Here is a 23098-nt window from a genome sequence, read left to right as displayed (position 1 = left end):
CTTATTTGTGCTTGTTACAAAACTGTGCAGGCTTTCCTAAAAAGCTGAGGAATACTGACATCTTTGTTTGTAAATGTGATGAAATACAAAAAATATAAACCTCAGAAGTATTCCACAGAGCTCTACCCTACCAGTGACCTTTACAAGCAATCAGTCCTTAGGGACAGCAAATTTTGGCAGCTTTCCTGTGTGCCAGGCATGGTGAGGCAAGGGCAGAGCTGGCAAAATGTGTCCAGGACTGCAGGCATGCTGACACCAGAACAGTCAGGCTGAGGCACCTCATAGATGATTCCCCAATGATTTCTGTGGGAGCACTCAAAAATTCAGTCTCAAGATCTTTGGGATTGATTTAAGTAGTCATGATATGGAGGGCTTAAATAAGCACTTTTGTAGAAGTCTGAAGATGATTGCTCAAAAAAGACAGCAACTTGATATAGGAGTCTGGACTACAAATTGTATTTCCTGGCTCTCAGCCTGACTGCTAACCACCAGACCATTCCGAGCTTGGTACCTTCAAAAGCCAATTTTGTGACTTTTAATGTTCTTTATCTGCGCGTTTTGTCTGTTGCCCACAATAGCATCCTAAGAATTTTTTGAGCTGTCAAAGGTTCTACCTATGTTCTATATAAAAATACCTCTTAGATTCTGTAACAAGTCCTAAACAAATCAGATGAATCCCATTCAAGACAGGAAAAAAATTACATCCTATTTTAATTAGAAGGTGCCTCTTAGAACAATCTCTATTATCCAACAGTCTTTAAGTATTCAATACAGGCTTCCCACAAACATCATGGACTGTTAATACTCCAGAACATCTGACACAGCTCTTGATTTTACACTGAATTTTGTCATAAAGAATAGAAAAACAATGTTGTAGAAGAGTATTTGATAACTAGGTTTAATGTTACTGTCAGGCTGTATTAGCAATCTGAAAAAAAAAAAGTCTGAAGATGACAGGTTAATTCACTAGAAAGGGAAAAAATTTTCAACACACTCACTTTTACAGGAAATAAACTTAAAATCACTAAACTTAAAATCCTCCCCCATTCCATCCTCTATTAAAAAAAACAGGTTATGAGCCTTGTAAGTTCTATTAGCATTCTTTCAAACACTCCATTCAAAATGCTTGAGAATTTTTAGGAAAAAGAGATAGTGTTCGAATACATATTTCAATCTGAATATGCAGATATTGTTCTCAGTTCTGTCACAGATCCTGTATGAGTTTCAAAAACTTCTTCCCCTCAGGGTTTGGCTTCCTCATCTAAAAAGCAACACATTTCACCTTCATCATGTGCAATTGATCCCCTTGATATTTGTAAAACATTTTAAGTTTTTGCCCTACCTTGTTTTCCAAAAATGACCTTGGTACTGACTTGTGAAAAACCACCAAATTTGATGAGGCTAAAAGCACAAATTGTTAACCCTAAAGCTAAGCTTCTCATAAGTTAAGGAACAGTATCAAATATCTTCGCTCAAGCACAGATTAGAAAAAATAATTTAACATTCTATGTCAAATATAGATTACCTATAATGTGCAATCCTAAGTGACACCTCTTTCTCCCATATAATTGCTGATTTGTATCAAAGAAGAAGAATGCAGGAATGTCACTGCAGTTTAGAAATTTAAAACATCTTCCAAAATAAAGACAATGCAGCTAAGTCAAATCAGATAGGTATAGTATCTACATGTGACCCATATTAGACATCACAGCCAAGCAAAAGGTCTTCTAGTCTGCTGTTAGTCTGACATAACTAAACAACAACTGTACATTAATACTGCATCAAGTCCTATCCACATATTCCTTCTGCATCAAAACCTCCAGGAAAAAAAAAGGAACATATTGGACAGTTTGTAAGAAAGATTGCTTTTCAAACCACAGTTTTTCCTTTGGTCTTGCAGGTGTTGCAACTGTGCTAATATAAAGGTATACAATAAGAAAAACTTGAATCTTAATATTCATGCATAAAATTTGTGCTAGAAAGATGTCTGCAGCAGTAAAAACAATTCCAGACTTAAATTTTTATTTATGTATCTGCTGTTCTGTAATTATACCAGGGTCTTACAAACTTTATTCAAGGTAGATTAAAGAGTGATTTTGCTAAATCTTCCTGCCAAACTAATTTCACCATTTGGGGAGTTAGAAACCCATCCTTAAGAGTTTCCTTTAACTACAGAATATATTTACAAGGCAATTTATAATTTAGGAAATATTAGAAGATGTTAGAAGAGATATTTGCCTTGACCACCTGATATGCATCAAAGTGTCCTGCCCAGATATGAGTATTGGTATAAATTGCATTTATGCATCTATTTCCTAATGAACAAAGGTTTCAAATAAAAGAAAAACTGGGTGCAGTACACCAAAATCATAGAAAGTACCTGATGGAGACACAGGGGCAGTATCTTTGAATCCATCTGCTCAACCTCTTCACGGAGCAAAGAGAAAAGAGACTGCAATGTTTGCTTTTGGTCCTTTGGATGAAAGTTTTCCTTTGCTTCAACAGCACCTTCAGCCTGCACAAAATCCGTATCTGTATTAAGAGCATTTTCCTCCTGGATCGTTGTGGCTCCCACTGTAGAAATGCCTTTAAAAAGGACAAGTACTTAGGTTAGGATTCAAAAAAAATACATTGAGTTGCTCTTTTAGGAAATTTCAATATGAATGTTATGAATAAAAACCTGGTATGTTAAACAACATCGCTGCTAAACTAAATGCTGGCAATGTCAAAATTAATTGTGACAGGTCTGTCTCACTGTCAGCTCACCTACCCAACACAACACAGTAACATTCATCAGATATATTTGTAAACTTCTAAATGGGACCTTTGTACGCTTCTAAATGGGACCCTGCTTTCACTTATGGGAAAAAAAATCAGAACACTTAGAAAGCGTTATACAGAATTATTAATAAGAGACCAGGATGACCTAAAAGTGCTTAGAATGAAGTTTTGCTCAACAAGGGCAAATATCAGGTAGGTGAGGGCAGTATGACTGAGGTTTTCAGTTTGTCTCTCTGCTCCTGCCAAGGACATCAGACAAGGAGGTGTCCTGGGCGTGGACAGACACACAAGGGAAGAAGGACAATTCAACCAGTTCCTGTTTTTCAGATAGTAACACAGTGGCTCCTCACAGTGACAGCAGGATCTTAAAGAATAGAAAGATGCAGATGATGCCAGTGTGGGATTCTACTGTAGGAAAGAGATGTCTAAGGGGACCTTCCTCCTGAGTGAAAAGGAAGACCCCCACCCTTACACAGCTGGATAGTTTGAGTGTCCAGGCAAAGAGACAGCAGTGCTGACCTATGTTGGTAACAATGACACAAGGATGTGTGTCATTGATTAGATGTGTGTCATTAGATCCCAGAACTTCTTGCTAGACAGAAAACTAGGTTCTCCATGGTGCATTTCCTGGCAGTTCACTGTTGCCTGTCCCCAGTTTTACAGGAGTCAAAAAAAAGTCAGGTAATCAGGTGGAGATATGAAAAATAATGTAAAGCATAACACTACAAGAATATTATAAAAAAACCCCAAAACTTTCTGGGTGCAAATCCCACATTTTATTGTTAGAAATGCAAAACTTGTGTATTTTGATCATGAATATGATAATTATGAGAAAATGTTAAATGAGATTAACAAAGAAGCGTAGAGAAGTATAGTGACAGCAGCAGTGGGAGAAATCAGTTACCCATATACTGACTGGATCAGTCTCTCACAATCATCAGAGAGCAATAAATGACAGCTTCCTGTAAAACACAGTCACAGCAGCAACCAGAAAACTACAGCTGATTCCAACAGTTAATAAACTCCTTTTTATTTCTCCATAAAACATTGAATTTCACACACTTGGGTAAGACTGAACTTAAAAAAAAATTCCCACAATTGTTTAAAACAATTTGGAGAATTTGGCCACAGAAATGCGCACAATAAACTTTTAATAAACTCAAATTGTAATGAGTAATGTTCCCCAATCAACATTTGCTGAAATCATGTTATCATTTGAAAGATGGACAGCTGAGGGCACTGTTTCAAGTACATTTGTGTCCTCAGCTTGGGCACTCGGTTTCAGACCCCTTTGTTTTCATTGCCTCTGAAACCCAACAATGATAATTCAGGTTTAAGATTTAGGACCTAAGAAAGGTATTAGTTTGTCCATGGAACATGTCACCATTTTGATTATTTTAAATTCTTTATTTAGTAAACTATCCAAGTTAGGACTACTAATCATCTCTGTGGGTGGCTATTTTTACAGGGCTTACTGCCAGAAAAAATATGGGTGTAACTTAGCATTGCTTCTTCAAAATTAATGCACATCTCTGATCTCTTCCGGTATTTATTTGGGTTTCCTGCGGGCCAAAAGCAACAAGAGACACAACTGGATGCAAGATACAAACGAGGAAATACTTCTAGAGATGGAATTAAGGCTGTCTTTAAAAGTACAGCTTCCTGTTTAGCACATTATCATGAAACCAGAAAAGAGGGTCCTCATGTTCTGGCAAACCTTTTCTCTCAGAAAAACAAACAAAGAATCCAAACGTCACTTCAAGCTGCACTTTTTAAAGCAGTTAATAATCACCTGTCACGTGAAAACATGAACATTGACTGCAACATGCTCAATAGCAACTCCCATAAAAAAACCTTAATTTTAATGTTTTCATGATACTGTTGCTAACACAGTTCATAAACTGCATTATTATTTGTACATATGGTTGAGCTGCCACTCGGAATCAAATCCTGCCCTCGAATTTCTTACCTGATTTTGAAAGGGAGGCCTTACAGTTATGTGGGTTAATTCTAACTTGTTTGATTTTCAACACAAGACAATATTTGTGCCCTAGTAGCACTACAACAAAGAACTTTTATTTTAACACTTTGCAATGCTATTTCACCATAAAGATGTGATGGGCTAGGATCCCTATTTATTTTTTCCCCCATTCTTGAAAACAGCACTCTACTTTTTCCAGGAATCAATCAATCTTACTGTCCAAAGCAGATAGATACAGGTATCTTATGATATTTCTGATTTTTTAATAAGGAAGGATTAATTTTTTTCATTTTATAAAGCACTGATATTTACTCCAGCGCAGAATGGAATCAAAGGATTTATGAAAATGTGTGAAAGAGACACAGAAAACATCACTGGCCAGAGCACTCAGCAGGTCCGTGGCAAAGAGCCAGGCTCAAGGTTTTGCTCTGCCAGACTCACAAATGTTTCAAGTGATCCCTTCTATGCCCAGTTTGGTGCCAATGTTTCCTAAGATATGGAGAGAAGCAAACTTTCTCTCAATTTCCCCAACAGCTCACAGAAGCAGCCCCATGTTTGCCTAAAAGAGATCAAATTTTGACACACTTAATAAAACCCCACATTTTTCAGTATGTCTCAGGTTTTTCTCTTTTTCAGTACTGCAAGTATATGAAATTGAGATGCTCTTTGTTACCTACCTGAGGATGAATCCAAGGTGCAAGTATGAGTGATTTGCTATCAACATAAAATTATGAATGTTGCCTTCTGTTTTTTATATTTGAATTAAATTTGAATTTTCATATTCAGTAGCACTAAAGTCACCAGTAACAGAAGTTTCTAGTACAGAAAACATATGGCAATTTCTTTTTTTAAACATTCTTTGGTACCCAATACAGAAAGCTGTTTCAGACTGATTCATTCAAGAACTATTGAGGAAAAAAGAAAAAAGACCAGCAAGTATTTAAAAATTATTCATTTTTAAAAGAAGAGATTTTGAGATGAAAGTTTGGTGGTAAAGCTACAACTTCAACTGAGCAAGCTCAAAATCTTATTTAGTACACAACCCTAAATTAAATAACATTACTTGAATTTTCATGTAATTTGACTATCTTATATACATATATTTTATTTCCTTCAACACCAATTCCATCCCAAACACTTTTCTCCTTCCTCCACCTTCAAGCTGCTATAAGAAATAAGTGGGATAATTCACAGAAAAAGCATATGTTGCAGAATTTAACTTGGGGAAAAAAGACTGAGTGCAGGTTATACCATGTTATACTATGTTAAGAGATCATATAATGATTTGACAATATTAAGTTATGCCAGGACTGACCTTTTGAAAAAAGATTAATTTATTTTCAGAGAATATAAATAATCTGAAGACCATATTTACAAAAATATATTGAAACAGATTAAACTTGATGAGTCACTATCTCTACCACACTAAAGTTAGTACAACTCTTTACAAGGAATAACATTATGAATAATGACTAAAGTTTAAATTCTTCAGTTAAAATGTACATGTATTCTTTGGTCACCAGTCCTCCCTAACCAGATATAATCATAGTACATTCAAAACTATGATGAATATACAAAAAGAATGTGAGAAAAAATTGGGATCTAGGAGCTATAGACTTGTCCATCCCCTCTCAATTTCCTACAGCATCAAGAGGGCTCAAAGGAGGTTCTCCTTCAAACAATAAATAGATTAAATCCTGGAACTGCTTACTCCAGGACACTGAAATGGATGCAAAAAGCAACTGTAAGTCAGGTGACAAATTCACTCTAAAGTATTACAGTCTATCAATTTCCACTTGGGGAAATCCTGAGATTGCAGATGGAGAGCAGAACATGCAAACAAATCACTACACGTTTGCCTTGCCCTTGTACTCTCACCTACAAATGCTCTGTTGGCCTCTGTCCAGGGAAGAATATGGAGCCAGAAGGATCTTCAACCAGGTACAGTGACTGCTAAACTTGCATTCCAGTCTACTGATAGGAGAAGCTAGGATAATTTCAGCTACAACAGATCCCAAGCATATACAGACAGATAATAATCCAACTTATAACCGCTTTTGCTTCACAAACAACTATTTAGAGGGCTTCAAACACGTTGCAAGTGTGAGTACTTGTTCTTCCTTTTAAAGCAAAAACACGTTGAGAGCGAAAGATTGGCTTCTCTAATGATCACCAAAATTCTGCTGAGCAAGTCACAAGTAAACAAAGATGACTAAAATGTAATTTTCTACATAAATTACTTTAGTCACTAGCAAGAAGAGGAATATGAACAATATGCTTTTTAAGTCAAATGTTATCTTTTCTAGAATGGCAACATTTAATAGCAATCATAACAGGTGTGCTTAAAGAGAAAAAGATTCATAAATCTCTTCCTTAGTTATGAGTCAAAGTAACTCATCCATGATTTCTCAGCAGTTTAAAATATATTTTTATAAAAATCACAACAATACATGCCATGTAAGTATTTAGTTTGATATTCCAGCTTGCTTGTGTGGTGCTCCCACTGTCACCCACTCAGGAATCTTCCCATCTAGTTTAATTTTTCTCTCCTTTAACTCTGAGTTGGTATAAGGAGAAGAAAGCTAGTTTGGACCTTTATGTAGATGGTGTAGTGAGATATTCAGGAATTATTTAAAACAGCTGGTGCTGGTAATAAAATGGAAGATTGCTACTAAAATAATTACATTTGCAACATCAAGAAATTGTGACACAGTCAAATGCATTCTGTGAAAACAGAAGAAACATCATGTGAGAGTATTGAAAAAATTACTAAATGTATATTAGCCCATAAACAATGGCAGATATAATGTAATTTTATTTTTTGATCTTCCTCTCTAACAATCAAGGTTCTTTATTAATAAAGTAACAGGAGTTTATTAATAAGAATTCAATAAAACTCTAAAGAGTTTTGCAGACAGGATGTTCTCTTGTGTGGTTTTCTACATTGCCAGGTTTTTCCATGAAATTTTCTGTATTTTCAGGATTCTAATTTTTGTCTTAAAACTTCAATCTACTGTGGACAGCTCATTTTGCAGTATTTCTGCATGAGTTCATTCAACAGGAATACGAACTAATGGAGAAAGAATAAGAGCCAGGTTCAACTTCTAGCGTTTAGGGGAGTTTTTTCCTTTCTTCCTCTTATTGTGCTTCAGATACCTCTGTCAACATGTATGTATAACTTTTCACCAACTTGTTTTTTGTTATTTCCATCATACAGATGACTGGTTCTCAATCACTTCTGCCTATCTCATTTTAATTATTTTATTCTGTTATTAAAACTTAAATCTACAGGTGAAATATATCTACTTATTAAGTGCTGAAGAAAGTTATTGAGAAATCATTCTCCCTGTAATGACAGATTTCAGAATGCTCTTATCTCTACTAGAAAATATAATTTTTCTTTTCAAATTTTGCCTATTTGTACAAGATATGGAATGCAAGGCGTCCTTCTTTTCCTGTCTTTACCTGGCCTATAATCCCTTAAATAATAATCAGCTTTTTGATTAGGTCACAAAAGACTTGCCATTTAGGAGGAAAATTGTATTTTAAAATTAGTTCGTTTAAAATGCATGGAAAAAAGCACACATGAATCAGCTGTTCTTTCAAAGAAACCTGTGCATGAAACATACTGATTTTAATTAACATATACAGCACTATGACACATAAGCTTTAGGATGTATGGCAAAAACCATACTAAATCCTACTCCTTCAAAAAGGGAAGAAGGATTTCAAGTAAGAACATTCAACAAACATTGCATTTTCCTTATCCAATTCACATCCAAAGTACCTAAAGAAAAAGTAACATCAAAAATTGGTGGGAACACATTTTTTAAAAGTTTGTTACCCAAAACACACAACCTAGGCCTATCTGGTAAGCTTTGAAAAATGTAAGTAAATTTTACAACAGCAGGGCAAAACCAAGCTATTTGATACACATAACGAGATTTCAAATGTTGACATGGGATCAAGACACCAAAATGTTGTACTCCACCATGATGTTCAAATGAGGAAAACTGTAATGCCAGAATTTCTGTCCATTCTGGTTTGGATGCCAGCCCAGTTTCCATACTGACACGGTGTACCTCCCTCTCCTCCTGTTTACTTGGTGTGTTACATTTGCTACACAGCCACTGTTTAAAATACAGAAGGTGAAAACATGTAGAGTTGAATCTGACCGAAGACTAGTAGCAGTTCTGAGAAAAAAAAATACAACAAACCAAAACCCATCAAACCTTTAGTGAAATGCTAAAAATAATTAGTACAACACCTAAAATATATTTCTTATTAGCTCACAGATTTAAACTACAGTGTTACTTCTGAAATAAACAGAACAAAAAAATTTAAATTAAGTACCTTTAGATTTTTTATTGGAGCTTCTTTTGCTTCTTGGACTTCTTTTTCCACCTGGCTGTTTTTCTGTAACAGGCTTTTCCTCCAGCTGAGGGTCCATATGGACATTTACAGATCTTCTCTCAGTCTCACTTTCCGTACAGCTTGGGATCCAGTCTCCACTGTCCATATTCTCATTATTATTGATGTTATCCTGTTCACCTTTATCCTGTCGTCCCATAAGAATGCTACTACTGGTCAGAACTTCATTCCCATCACTGTCAAGTTGATTTTCATTTTCATCAGCTGAAGGAATCAGATGAGATGCCAAACCTTCTACTCTATAGTTAGCAGGAAGACTGTCCTTTGAGTCTATTTGCAGATCATTTGGTGGAAAGTCTCTGTCATCCATTAGAGCGTTACTTGTTGAAACACTTAATCTCCCTCCAGATATTTTTAGACCTAAAATATAAAATGGAATGAAGCCTTTACAATACGTATAGTATAACAGATAAATAATGTCAGTCAGTGCCAGTCAATAAAGACTCACATTAGCCAAGTGATACAGCTTAAAAGTATGGAGAATTTCTTTCATTCACTGACCCACTTAAAGTCTTAGCACGGGGATATTTACATACAAAAAAAACCTATAAAGTTATATTTTTATCCAATTATAATTGTTGTAGTTACCTGAGCACAAGCACAGCTGATCTTTACAACAGTGCTCCTGTTGTTACAGCTGAGGTAATGAGAAAAACAAGAAGATAAACAGAAGCCTCACGTCCCCCTTCTCCCGCCTTTAAATCCGTGGCTAAAACAAAAGCATTCTTGTCACATAAGATCATAGTTAGCCTGAAATAAAAATAAACCAGGGAGGAATAAAATAGAACAACTTTTAATTCTGTCAGTGATGGTATCAGATCAAACTTGCAGATAGATTAACTGTGTTATCAGAATTAGATGGAAGTAGAACTTGTTTATTGCCTCAATTGTCACATTATTTTCAAGGAAACATTCAACATGTGTTCAGTATACACAGAAGCAGATGGTTTGTTGATAAAAAACCAAAACCCCCACCTACTCTCAGCAAGAGTCAATTTTCCCTTTTTGTGAAGGTGCAGCTCCAATCAATGCTGCAATTAGACACATTCACGGGAACAAAAAAAGAGTAACTTAGCAGAAGACCTCCATGTCCAGGACCATTGTTGTATCAGTTCCTACCTTTAGCCTTTAGAAGCACGGCAATACTGCTGTTTAATTAGCAACCACACACCCGAAATACAGCTCCATTATGTACATCTCACTGGATCTAGCTCACGTTTTGAATAGTGAAGCCAAGAAACAGCAAGCACTCTTGTATTGCAGAAGAGCTTAGGTAAGCCTCCTACAGCAGCTTCCTATGCTTTCCTGTAAAGGAAAGTACGTTTTAGGATACCTGTTTTCACCAGGCTTTCTTAACTCTTGGTACACAGAAGTTGAGTAAATGAAATACATACTTGGTAAATTTGCAAGATAATCTTTCATTTTACTTGCTAGAAAAATTAAGTTGCAGAAAAATGGAAAAAAATTCCAAAGAATAAGTAGGGTTTCCTTCATACACATATTTCTGACAAAGATTAATAAAGTGATTTTCCCCAAATTATTCCTTCATAAACTTCATTGTTGCTAAAAGGACCGAGGGGAAAAAAATATAAAAGAAAAATAAACCATCACTGCTATCTTAGGCACAAGAAGGATTTAGGGAGCTACAGGCTGCTCTGCCTCACCTCAATCCTTGGAAGATATTAGAGCAAATTAGCCCAGAAAGTATTTTGAAACATCTGAAGGATAAGGTGGTCATCAAGTGCAGTCAGAGTGGATTTATGATGGGTAAGTTGTGCTTCTACAAAACACTGCCTTGCTTAGCAGAAGAAGGGGGAATAATGGATGCAATTTACTGTGACTGGCTTTGACACTGTCTCCAACAACATGCTCACAGACAAGCACACAAAGCACAGGCCTGGTTAAATACATGGTGAGGAGCTCCAGAGAAGCACAGAGGGCAAGAAGCCACCACCAGCTGGGCAGTACAAAAGCAAAAGCCAGCACCACCCAGGACAACTCCATCTCTGCTTCCAACCTGAAGAACTGGCTAACCACTTCCAGCCGTACCAGTCTAACAAAAATTACTGCCTACCCTAAAACACAGAAGCAGCGCCAGGGAAGGTCAGACTGGACATTAGGAAGCATTTCTTTACTAAGGGTGTGGTCAAACACTGGAACGGGCTTCCTAGAGAGGGGGTCAATGCCCCAGTGTCTAAGAGGCATTTGGACAAGGCTCTTTGTAGCACACTAACTTTTGGTAAGCCCTGAGTTGCTCGGGACAGGGTGATAACTGTGGGTCCCTTCTGATGGAAATATTCTGTCCTAGTCTAGAAGAATTAGGAATTGTACATAGAGATGAAAGTTGCATTTTCCTTTGGCAGCCACATTAGGTGATAACTGGTTTTCCCTGAGCACCAGAAAGACAAAGGTAACTCTAGAGGAGATACTGAGGACTTATCTGGAAAATGCATGTGTCCACCAGAAGGATGCTCCTTAATCAAGCCATTTTCTCTCAAAGAGAATTAAACACAAAATTACAGGTTAAGATGAGGAAAGAACTTTAATCAGATTAGAAAGAATCAGAACTAGATATTATTAGACACCCATACCACAGTCATGTTGATTTATTGATACCTGTTCTAAAGCACTAAAAAAAATAATCCCAAACACAATATTATATTTGAAAGGTTCACATTTTAGTATTTCTGCCACATGCAGTAATAACTACTGCTGCTTTCCCCAGCTCATAGATCAAATAATGCATCAAAAGAGGTTGAAGTAAACTGCCCAAACCCAATGAGGAATTAGTTTTAACAGCAATAATTAAAAAATCAGCATGTCCTACCACCGCTGTCTCACTTCTATCCGCAGAAAACAGTTTATCCTTTTAACAGTCAGCAAAGGGAAAAAGAACTACAAATGCATTTAACAAGGTGTTTCCTATTTGATTGTGAAAAATGAGAAAAGATGCTTTTGACAAGTGATATTTGCTGTAGAGGAAGCTAACATTCTGATGGAAAATGTTAACTCACTTCCTCTGAACATTTGGTTGGAATGATAGTCCCTCTGTAGTTAGAAGCTGGAAACCACAACATTTCTTGGTTTATTGCTTGAAACTCAGTATTTCTCCAAATAAAAGCAGCCCTGAAAATCTATTCTTTTCTACAACCCTTTAGGACTCCCTAGAGAATAAAAACCCAAAAAAGCTAGTTCAAGGAATTTAGAACACTCTTGCCCTTGATCTTTTAGAAGTATTTCCCCTCCTACCCAGATGAAATTTTTTACTTTTTTGATTTTCAATGCTACTATTTGTAATTCCTTTTGAGTTTACCAAGGCACCAGGCAGGTATCAGAGTGAATCTAAATCCTGTGAGAATTAACTTTAGCTCTGTCTAAAAACAAAAGTAGAAACACTTATTTATAAACAAAAATGAAATTAAAATCTCTTAAGATGTAAACTATAAAGACCATTAACATGTGGTTCCTGTATTTACTGAATTTATTTCACTGAAATGAATTGTAAAAACAAACAACATGTTAATAAAAAAGGTTTTTTTCTTCATAGGCCCATCTTTTCTCCCTTCACTGGTTGCCCAAAATTGAAATAAAAGCCAACACTGAGAAGAACCGTGCTGACCTCTGTTAAAAGGTACTGCTGAATAAAAGCGCTTCAGTTGCCACACAGATTCATACAACTGGCACATGTAATCATGGTGATCATAGCACAAATAAAAAATAAAATGGAAAATATTTGCCAAGTGGCTAAAAGACAAAGTCTGTATTGAAGAAATTACTGGTATTTTTGTTTGCTTTAGGACAAACAGTATGTACATTAGAGAAATGGCCCTCGCGTGTATTTTAGGTCAAGTTCAGTTTTAAAAGGCCCATACTCGTCAGTGCTCCCTTTCATGTACTTCATACAACTTAATACCATTTTGACAACTTTTTCAGTTCCTCACTTTTTTCCATCTATCCTTACTATGGAAAGATAACCTTAAATATAGCTGTTGGGGGGAAAAAAAAAAGGTAGTAAGAAGCGGGATCACTCCTGACCTGGCATGGATAAAATTTGAAGAGGGTATTAAAAACAAAACAAAACCAGAAACACCACCAGGCCTCTTAAACTTTCATGCTAACTCGGCTCCTTTATGCTGAACAGCTGGTGGGCTCTGTGAATGTTTACTGAACATATAGTGTAGTATTTCATTTACTGATCTTGGATGTATCTTACAGAACAATCCACACCATAATGTTGCTTCTTCTAACATTCGAAAAGTTTACATCAAACTGGTTTTTTATTCCATTTGATTGGCTTTATATAGCTCTTCTGCCAAAGACACTATTTTCCCTCACTTATTTTCATGCCATTTATTTTTTCTGTGTTAATTAAAGAGATTTAAGTCTTTTAATTCTTTGAAAGTCAGCCTCCTCAGTATATCACCAACACTGCTCTATTCAAAATGAATGGGCATTTCAGATTGTTTCTCAGTGCTGCTTCTATGCAATATTTTCATTAACTTCAATGATAAACCACAATAGCAGTATATAGTCTGCAGTTAGTAGCAGTTATAAGCATTTTTGAGGATTTAATTAAATTCAAATTGTAGTAGTAAGTGCTCCAAAAGGAATAACATGAAATTCACTAACACAAACAGAATATCCTCAAACTTTTGGAATAAATAAGCACATCTATGTGAAATAGGGATTAACCAGTCAGTTTTGTTATGATGAAAAGCATCTCAAAGAGATATCAGACAGAAAATTGACCAAGAGTCCAAGCTTTCTTTTTCTCTTGAAATATAATACAGCAAGTGTTACACACACAAGAGAATTCATTATGTTCTACCAGGCACTAATCAATTACAATCATGGGGGGTTTTTTGTGCACCATATACACAGAACAAGATGCACACAAGAGAACCTGGATCCCAGCAAGAGAAAAGTTTTAGAAAGGAAGGGTCAGCACTACATCTGGCAAAAGCAATTCAGTCTAAAAAAGGTCGCTATGTAAACAACCAAACAGGCTGTCTAGAGATGTTGTGGAACCCCCATCATTTTAAAGAAGAAATCCAGCAAGTTTCAGGTTTAAGGACAGATGAAAAATAGGCACTAACTAGTATTAAAGGAATTTAGTCTTCTTTACTGTTGCAAGGGTTTTAGTATCTCCCCCCTCACTTTTTTACTTAAATACAAGCAGCTTTACAAGTCCTGGAGAAAAAAACCAAAACAAACAAACAAAACTGATTCCATGAAAATGAAACAAGTCATATAAATCATTATGTTTACAGAGTTGGTGCTTCTACCATTAGAACAAAATGAGGAAAACTGCAGAAACACTAAAATGTAAAGAATAACTAAACCTAATCCATATATTTCTAAGAATAAATCTGTTGATCATTCTGATAGCTGGTGTGAAGATACTGTCATTTAAATATTCTCTTGTCATGTATCTTTTTTCATATTGATAAATAATCTTCTACAAATTAATAAAAACCAATGTGAAAACTATCATGGCCATACACAATCAAAACATATACTGGGAATTCTTCTTACTGCCCATTAACATCCACATAGAAGGAAAAAGATTGATCCCATTCTATGAACATTTATATTTAATACCAAAATGAAGATTCAGTGATTGGGGGAAACTCTAAATGACCCAGTATCTACATGACACTATGTAAAAACTACATATAACATAGCATTAGGAGTTCATTAGCTTGCAGGAAAAAGGACAATTCTACTATGTTGTTACAGGAGCTAATAAACAAAGAGCACACATGTTCTTTAGAGAAGTGCAAATTCAACTTCTGTACAACAGTTTGCTTCTTCATCTAATGTGGAAGCCAAGATATACCTAAAGAAGCCTGGAATATCATCAGCAGAGTGCCCTTGCCTCACCACAACCAAGACAAGTACTAGCTGCTGAAGATGTGCTTGACCACCACAGAATTTGCTACAGAAAGAAACAGACAGCAGACAAAGGCAATAGGCAATTCATGTTGCTGTAATCATCTCACAAAGCCAGAGCAATTCCAGCTAACAGAATTCTGCTCTGCATTGTGTTTTATGTGAAACATAATAGTTGGAACGCTGCTGTTTCTAAAGGAAGGGAAATAAAGATATTCATATGTATGCTTTCATTATCCAACCTGACACCTCTGCAGAAAAACACACCCCATGCTGTTGTGCTGCCTTATAGCATGGACTCACTGAAGTTTATCACTGCAAAAGGCAGACTAATGTACAGCCCTTTTACTGGACAGCCTCACCATGAGAGAATCTCATTAATGTCCTTCTGCCTGTTCAGTTTGCCCTGCTTGGCTTTGAAAAAAATGTACTAAGGGTAAAAATATCTTTCTACGTGCTTTCTGCTTCTGTGTCAGATACACAGATTGAGGTCTATTTTTTCAAATGCATTAAGTCTGTTTTCCTTCAAGAAGTATCCAGATACCAGGGTGGTTTATCTAATTTCATTGAATTTACAAAAATGTCTGAGTGTAAACACTTTGGTGGTTTTGTACTTTCTGACACTGAAGTGACATTTCTCAAGCGGCACTGGCATTTAAAGGCACAATGATCTTCACATCTATAAACAGCAGGAATAGTGAGGTTTAAAGAGGAAGTTTCACATGCTATTTTCAACTTCTAAGCTTCCTAGTCATACTGCTTATTCACAGTTTTAATAAACAATGATAAACATACTGCCAGGCATAATCTACTATTCAACATTTAACATTACTTAAAAAATATGTTTCAGTCATGTAGCCAAATACAAGAAGTTTGTCTGGAAACAAATAGTAGCTTTTAGTAGAACATATGACAGTTCTCTCAAAAATTTCACACAAACAGCCTCTTTGTCAGCACTCAAAATACACAGTGATGAGTCCCCCAAGTGTCTGAAAAGTTTTGGGTTTCAAGCTTCACTGGCACAAATTTGACTGAATGTTACAAGAACAAAAAGTAACCATTCGATGTGTTCAATTTTTTTTTTTTCTTATCTGCAACAAAAACAAGAGATATATGGTAGAAAAGGCAGTAACCAGACTGCTTTAGGAGAATGGAGAACTCTCACCATTGCAGCTCTTTTATAAACAGTCTAGACAAATGTTGCTCAGGAATAACCTATGAGTAACTGGTCTTGCCTTGGGATGCATGAACCTCCTTTTAAGTCTTCTGAAAAGTAGTAATTTGCCTTTTTTGATTTTTAAATTTTCCTTCTAATTGAAGAACTCTCCAATTTTTGTTACACTTCAGAACATGTGCACAAGTTTGATTACAAAGCATGACACAAATTAAAAGCTTCCTACTAGACAAATTTATGCATCTTTTCTAGGATAGGTACTTTTTCCTTTCAGGAAAAAAAGAAAAAAAAAGTCCTGCAAATCCGCAGACTATATTTATGAGAATTAACCAGCTCAACTCACTCTCATCCAAATCTTTAATTTCCAAGGACCTAAGAAAGCTGTTGGATCCTACCTTCTCATAAGAGGTTGCTAAAAAACATACGATATAAAATCTCTCATGATCTCAGGTAACAATTTTCAACATATATGAAAAAGCAGAAATGACAGAAAAGATCCCTTGAAATCCAAAGAAGAATGAGGCAATTATCTAAAAGTTGCCCAACTGAAGAAAGAAGAATGTTCAAGACTTTCTGAGAATTACATTTCATAGTAAGACTGAATTCCACACTTTTTCATATTGATGAGGGACAAGCAAGTTTTATAGCCCTCATCAACACACAGAAAGTTAGTATTAAAAAAATATACAGTAAGGTCCTAAATCATATCAACACCAGAAGAAACCACAAGTAGAATGGAAAGCTGTCCATAAAAGTTATGAAACAATTCTTGTCCAAAAGTATTACATACTTGCAGTCCCTCTGTTATCAAGCCTGCAGGACCAACCAGAAGGTTTATTAAGAATAGAGCTAATTGTTAGAGCTTTAATAATTGTCATCATTAGAAAATCAGAATACTCAGCAGCTCTACTAAAATCTTGCATCTGTTCACCTTGTATTTCCAAAAGGAAGGATGGTCTAGTTTCTACATTATTCAGTGTCAGATACAAATGAATGAGATCAAATCCATTCTTTGCTCTGAACCTCCTCCATGAAGTCAGTCACACTGTTACATCACCTGTATTGCACTTCTTAACCACAAAGTACTGATACATTTCACAGGGATGTAGCAAAGATTAATACAATGAGAGATTATGAAATAAATATTTCATACAAGGACTGTAAGGAGGTACAATACATTTCATCTCGTCTTTTTTCTTCTTTCTTTTTTTGGCCCTTAAATGCATGAGCAAGAACTTAATCATGTACGAACTGTAAGAGACCTATGCTAAGCAAATCACAACCCCCCAAAAAAATTAATCACTGGTGTAACTTGACTGAAGTTAATGAAGCTGCAACTACTTAAACCTAGTGGTGAATTTAGCCTTGAGTGCTGTTTCAACTCTCCCCCTTTCAACAGGAAGTTATTATGGTAAATTCATTTCAGCTCTAATTGTGTAAACAGATATTGGCTATATGAGCTGTCTCTAACAATTTACACATACTTTTGACTAATAGATCTTAGAGAGGTTTTCTGCAGCATACAGTTTCTCCTTATGGAATTTGAATGCTTGCAATACCTGAGCCTGGAAACAGAGATCTGATTTGTTTCAGATCAGCTTTTCAAAAAACTATGATCAAGGTCACTTTAAGTAGTTTCCATTTAAAAAAGATCTTTCCATTACAAAATCGCCGCTATCACAAACATTAACAAAAACTCAGTACTGTAAGGTAGTAAAAACTAATTTGACTTAAAATCCAAAGTGAGATTTTTTCAATGATTCCATGACAGAAGAAGTTTAAAAGCCCAAAGAGAAACTGAATGACTATTATTTCTCCTTGTGTTAATGATGCTATATTTCAGTATTAACACAGTAAACTTCAACAGTCTTCCAGGAAAAAAAGAGAAATCCAGGTAAGAAACTAAGCAGCTCCCAAAACAACACTGGATAAAGAGTAATTTTATATGCTAACTCTTGCCAAGATCAAATCTTCCTAGGTTCAAATGTGTAATCTCTGCACGGTGTATTTCGCTTTATAAAATAATGACATGAGTCAGTGAAAATGCCAAAACATTACTGAACAACTGACAAACGTGTAATTTCAGGACAAGATGCACCCCAATTTGTTTATTTTGCCAAATTGGGTCAACTGTAAGAACTGTAAAAACAGAATGAACAACACCTGAACTGTGATCCAGGTCCAGATGAAATGTTGGTCTGAAGTGATAAGATCATCATGCCCTCACTCAGAGGCTAAAAACATACAAAATTCCAAGTTATAGCCATTAAGAAAGAACCTCCAAAATGTACATTAAGAATTTCCATATTATTTCAACATATTCATCAAGTGAACTTAAAAATCTTCCTAACATGCTCATTTTACCAAGATAAAATGAATACCATGATTAGTTTTAGGGTCTTTCTTTTTTAAAAGTTGTTCTGAATTGATCTGAACTTGCCCTCCAGTGTAACATTAATGTACCAAACAAAAAACCCAAGAAAATCATTGGCATGGACAGAGCAAAGCCATGCTGAAGCTCACATTCTAAGGCCACACATTAGCAATTCACTTGGGACAGGTGGAGCAGCATAATGGAACAACAGTGGAAAAAACTTCACACTCGCACTAAGCAGCTCTGTTCCTAAAAAGCAAGCACACAACACAGCAAAATTTCTCCACAGGAATCTCTGGCACTAACAGCATTTGACTTGCCTTATCAGTTAGCCAGACAGTTTCAAAGACATCACAGTTATACTGTAAGTAGATTAATAAGAAAAAAAAAACAAGGAAAAAATCTTTGGTGCGACAGGTTCTCGAGCAAGGCAACATTTCAAAAGCCTTCTGGATAAAGACTTATGATGAGACAGACACACGAACACATGCTGAGTGAATTTAAGTCAGCAGAATATGCTCACCAGAATTCAACGAAGAGATATTCTGAGAAATAAACAGAAAAAGCATCTATTTGAATGTTTTCACTCCTGCCCACAAAGGTTTAATAGCGCTTTTTTTTTTTTTTTTTTTGCATGCACACAAAAATTATTTGCAGTAAATTTAGTGCTGATGAAAGACGCCAGATTGATAGCCCTAGGGACTGAGATCCTCTGTACACACAGACAAAGTGCAGAGTGAGAAATTTGTAACCCTGCCAAAATGCCTTATAACACACAGCTTACGCAACCATCTTCACACTACACTGAAACCTTCACCTCTCCACTGAAACTGTCAAAAATATTGCTTAGTGTTCATTAGAAGGGAAATAAAACACGGACACTGTTGTTAGCATCAACAGGGACAGAATTCAAGGCATCAGATAATTTTAAAAATGTTTACTTTTGTTTTGAATGGTTCTTTTGTCAGCTGTAAACTTTGCTGCAGTGTTTGTAAGGCTGCAAAATCAATCTGCACCTGGTATGAAAAAGCTTCCCTATTAAACAGCATGGTATTACATAAGAAAAATAGCATAGGAGTGGTTTAACTTTTTTATTCAAATAAGTTTATTCTAGCATACATGACATCACACCTAGAGCTCAGAAACTATCTCAAAGGAGAACTTACTTTATAGTTTCATTTAATTGGTACCTAGGCAGTTACTCTCCAGTGATCTGCACAATTGATCTAACAGTCTTTTAATGGACAGCAACTCCCTATTAATCAGGTTTTCAGCGCTAGCCTGGAATCTACATTGTCACATGGAGCAGGCGAGCGTCCAAGGAACCTTGGATTCTAATTTCCCTTGCTACTAATAGCTTGGCCAAACAGCAAAACTTCCCCCACCCTAGCCACTGTCCCCCATCCAAATGTCAAACAATTTTTAATTGTCGACAGAGGACATGTAGGAAAGCAGTAAGTTAAGGTTTATAGACCGTAACAGCTCTAAATACAAAATTGCCTGACCTCCTTATAAAGGCAGACTTTCACTGCAAAGGAAGATGTCGAACACAACCCACAGGCTGCAAACTCACTGGATCTCAAACCAGATTGTGGCATAGGATTAAATGCTACTTCAGTTCTTGGGAGATTTCCTTTGTGCATATATGGGCTTGGGGCGGGGGACAGCGATGGCTAGAATATATGACAAAAGAATGAGGCTACTCTCTTACAGATTAAAAAAAAAAAATAATTCTTCCTAGAGACTCTTTTCCTGAATGTGCAGTGCTTGGAGCACTTTTGAAAAAATCTCTTACCACTCCTACTATTTTCCTTGGTCACCAACCAAAGCATTACAACAAAATTATTCAAGTATGCTTAATAAAATAAATGAAAACAAGAATTCTGCAGCATACTGCTTGTCAGCAAAGCAGAGACATTTCTGTCAACTCAAGCATGTAGCAGATTATTTTATTTTCACATTACTGAAGCAAATAGGCTTAAGTGATTCTTTCAGCTCTGTTGTAAGAGTTTCTTTCATTTCTATTGAAAGCTTTTTCTAAAAGTCACATTAGAGGTGGTATTTGATAACATGTAAACCTTTCAAACTTAATCTGTATTCTGAGTCTTTAGAGGAGACTCTAATGATAAGTATCCACTAGGACAAGGAAAAAATACCATCATGCAAATTTCCATCGACATACCCATCAGGTTCTTTTTGTGGAAGATAGAAATTCTGCCAAATTTGTACTTAAAATGAAGCATAAGCATAAGAGTTTGAAAAACTGAGATCAAGATCCAGGTACTTTTGCAATTTTCACCCTTAGAAACCATTGCCAGTATTTACTATGGCTAAGTGGTTACAACATAGCAAAATAATACTAAAAGACTAATGCTATAATATTAATTTGAAAAAGCAGTTTTAAATTGAGCCAAATAAAGGTAAATACAAAAGATATTTAGAACCATTGAAAAAAAAAAATCAAATCTCTTTACTATCCTTTTGACCCATAAAGCTAATGAGCTCTTTTGGTTCAAGCATAGACTGGAATCCAATCAAACAGGTAACCCTTTTGATTCCCTCTGATTTATTTCAGGAAACAATAATTAGGAGGAAACAATTCCAGAGCACTCAACAACGCACATAATTTACAAAGACATAAGGCTGTATGAGGTAAGACTGTAAATTCAAATATTTGCATGCGGTGATAGCTGGATTAAACTAGAAAACACATCCCACAATCAACCATAATGTACAAATAACTGTTCAAATGTCCCTGTGATACACTTTAATACACTTCAATGTATTAAACAATTCCCTATATTGTAATTTCTAAATTTAAAAAAAAATGTAAGAAACTTACCATTTTCCTATGGTTTCATCAGTTTGTCAAAGATAATGACCAGGTCATGAAGAGGCAGTCCTTTATGCATGAAAGATTCAGCATATATCTAGCAGTTCTAGCAGGGGGGAAAAAAACAAACCATGAGTTTAGCCCATAGAGACCTGTGGTTCAACCCAGGCAAGCGCTAAGCTAAAACAAATAAACTCATGAAGAAAAGTGTAAAATTTCTAGTGTCCAAAGACTTGGCAGGGCATTTTCTAATTTGGCTTTTATTAGAAAACACCTCCTTTGAATAATCTCAGTTGCTCTGAACAGCCCATTCAAAGATGACCCTAGCACTCCTGAGTCCTCCAAGCGAAAACAAAAACTTCCAAAATTCATTAATTGAGCTTAAAACTATACCAAACTTTTCTGTGGCCACAGCTATCAATATATTTTGATAAGGAATGCTGAATTAGGACATTACTAGACACTTGCTCTGAGAAAACCAAGTTCTGCTTGATGTTCTAAAAGTCCTACAAATTACTGAATTATCAGACTAATTAGTAAGAGAGGGAACAAGCTATTAAAACATAAAGTCCAGTTTAAAAATGGATTGAGGTCTATCCCATCATCCAGCAGAACAATCTGTCCATTTCCCTTAAGGCACAGGGAAAACTATTACAGCACTCAGTGTAAAAAAGCTGAGTATTTAAAAATAAATGGCAGTGTTGAAGGACTGCTGCATTTGCTAAGACATTTTTCTAAATTCAGCTGAGCCACTCTTCATGCCACACGTAGGTCCCCCCAAAAACAGAACAACAAAGGCACAATTTTCTATCCCAATTTGTTTTTGAGTGATATACCAAACAAAACGACTTTATTTAGTAAGTAGGGAAGTGTTAATTTCTCAATTCACAAACAGAGAAACAAGATACAAGAAACTAAGCAATTTGTAGAAAATAATACAGAAAGTCTACTTCTGAACCATTAATTTGAAGACGAGGTGTACCCCGTGATTGCCAGATCTCTCTTACCTTCTGCACAAACGAGACAGGGAGCAGGGAAACACATTTGGAAGGATTCTCTCTCCCTTCCCCCATCACACTGCGGCCACTCACCTGCCACTGACAGGTTTTGGCACAGCATCTCTGAAGGATGAACTCCAGTTTGGCAGAACTTGAAAACGTCTTGAAGATGATCTTAAAGTTATTTCTCGTTCAGGCATCGGGGACGTTGCCGAATGGACAACGTCACTGTCACCGAAAATTACAGGTTTCGCCTAAACCGTAACTGCAACAAGGTATGGAGCAGAGAGAAGCCGGCAAGGACCGATGCCGGAGATCGGCCGGAGCAGAATCCTGCACCTGCTGGGAGCGGCAGGCGATACAAACAACCGAGTCCCGAAGTGACTATTTAGCTGCAGACGCGGACATCAAAGACTCCCGTGAAACACCCAGGCAAACCTCAAACTAAAAACGTAGCTCCTGGGACTTCACCGACACACGGAGCGCACACACCGCTCCACGGGCGCCCGGCAGAGCGCTGCCCGCCGGCCCGAGCCCCCCTCCCGAGCGCGCCGAGCCCAGCCCTGCCCGCGCTGCGCTCCGGGGCACCGCGCCGGGGCCAGGAGCCGCGGCACCGCCACCTGCCCCCGCGGCC

At 36.5% G+C, this 23098-nt stretch overlaps 1 protein-coding gene across 5 annotated transcripts in view; it reads right to left on the bottom strand.

Annotated features, from left to right (window-relative positions):
• The window catches only part of CNST (consortin, connexin sorting protein), a 49340-nt gene that overhangs the window by 25856 nt on the left and 386 nt on the right, over positions 1 to 23098 (bottom strand). The window contains exons 1-5 of one of the 5 annotated variants that reach the window (XM_041476760.1): positions 22558 to 22812; positions 21476 to 21572; positions 19157 to 19178; positions 9116 to 9553; positions 2381 to 2586 (exon numbers count right to left, since the gene is read on the bottom strand). In XM_041476760.1, the coding sequence (XP_041332694.1) occupies positions 2381 to 2586; positions 9116 to 9553; positions 19157 to 19178; positions 21476 to 21478 (669 nt within the window). In that variant the 5' untranslated portion in view covers positions 21479 to 21572; positions 22558 to 22812. Of the gene's footprint in view, positions 1 to 2380; positions 2587 to 9115; positions 9554 to 9781; positions 9852 to 10312; positions 10394 to 19156; positions 19179 to 21475; positions 21573 to 22557; positions 22813 to 23098 lie in introns of those variants that run through there. The other 4 variants (XM_041476759.1, XM_041476762.1, XM_041476763.1 and 1 more) reach the window with 4 other exon arrangements.

The sequence above is a fragment of the Pyrgilauda ruficollis genome, unplaced genomic scaffold, assembly GCF_017590135.1.
Source record: "Pyrgilauda ruficollis isolate IOZ18807 unplaced genomic scaffold, ASM1759013v1 scaffold4, whole genome shotgun sequence".
NCBI lineage: Eukaryota > Metazoa > Chordata > Aves > Passeriformes > Passeridae > Pyrgilauda > Pyrgilauda ruficollis.
This window is presented reverse-complemented; position numbering and strand designations above follow the sequence as displayed.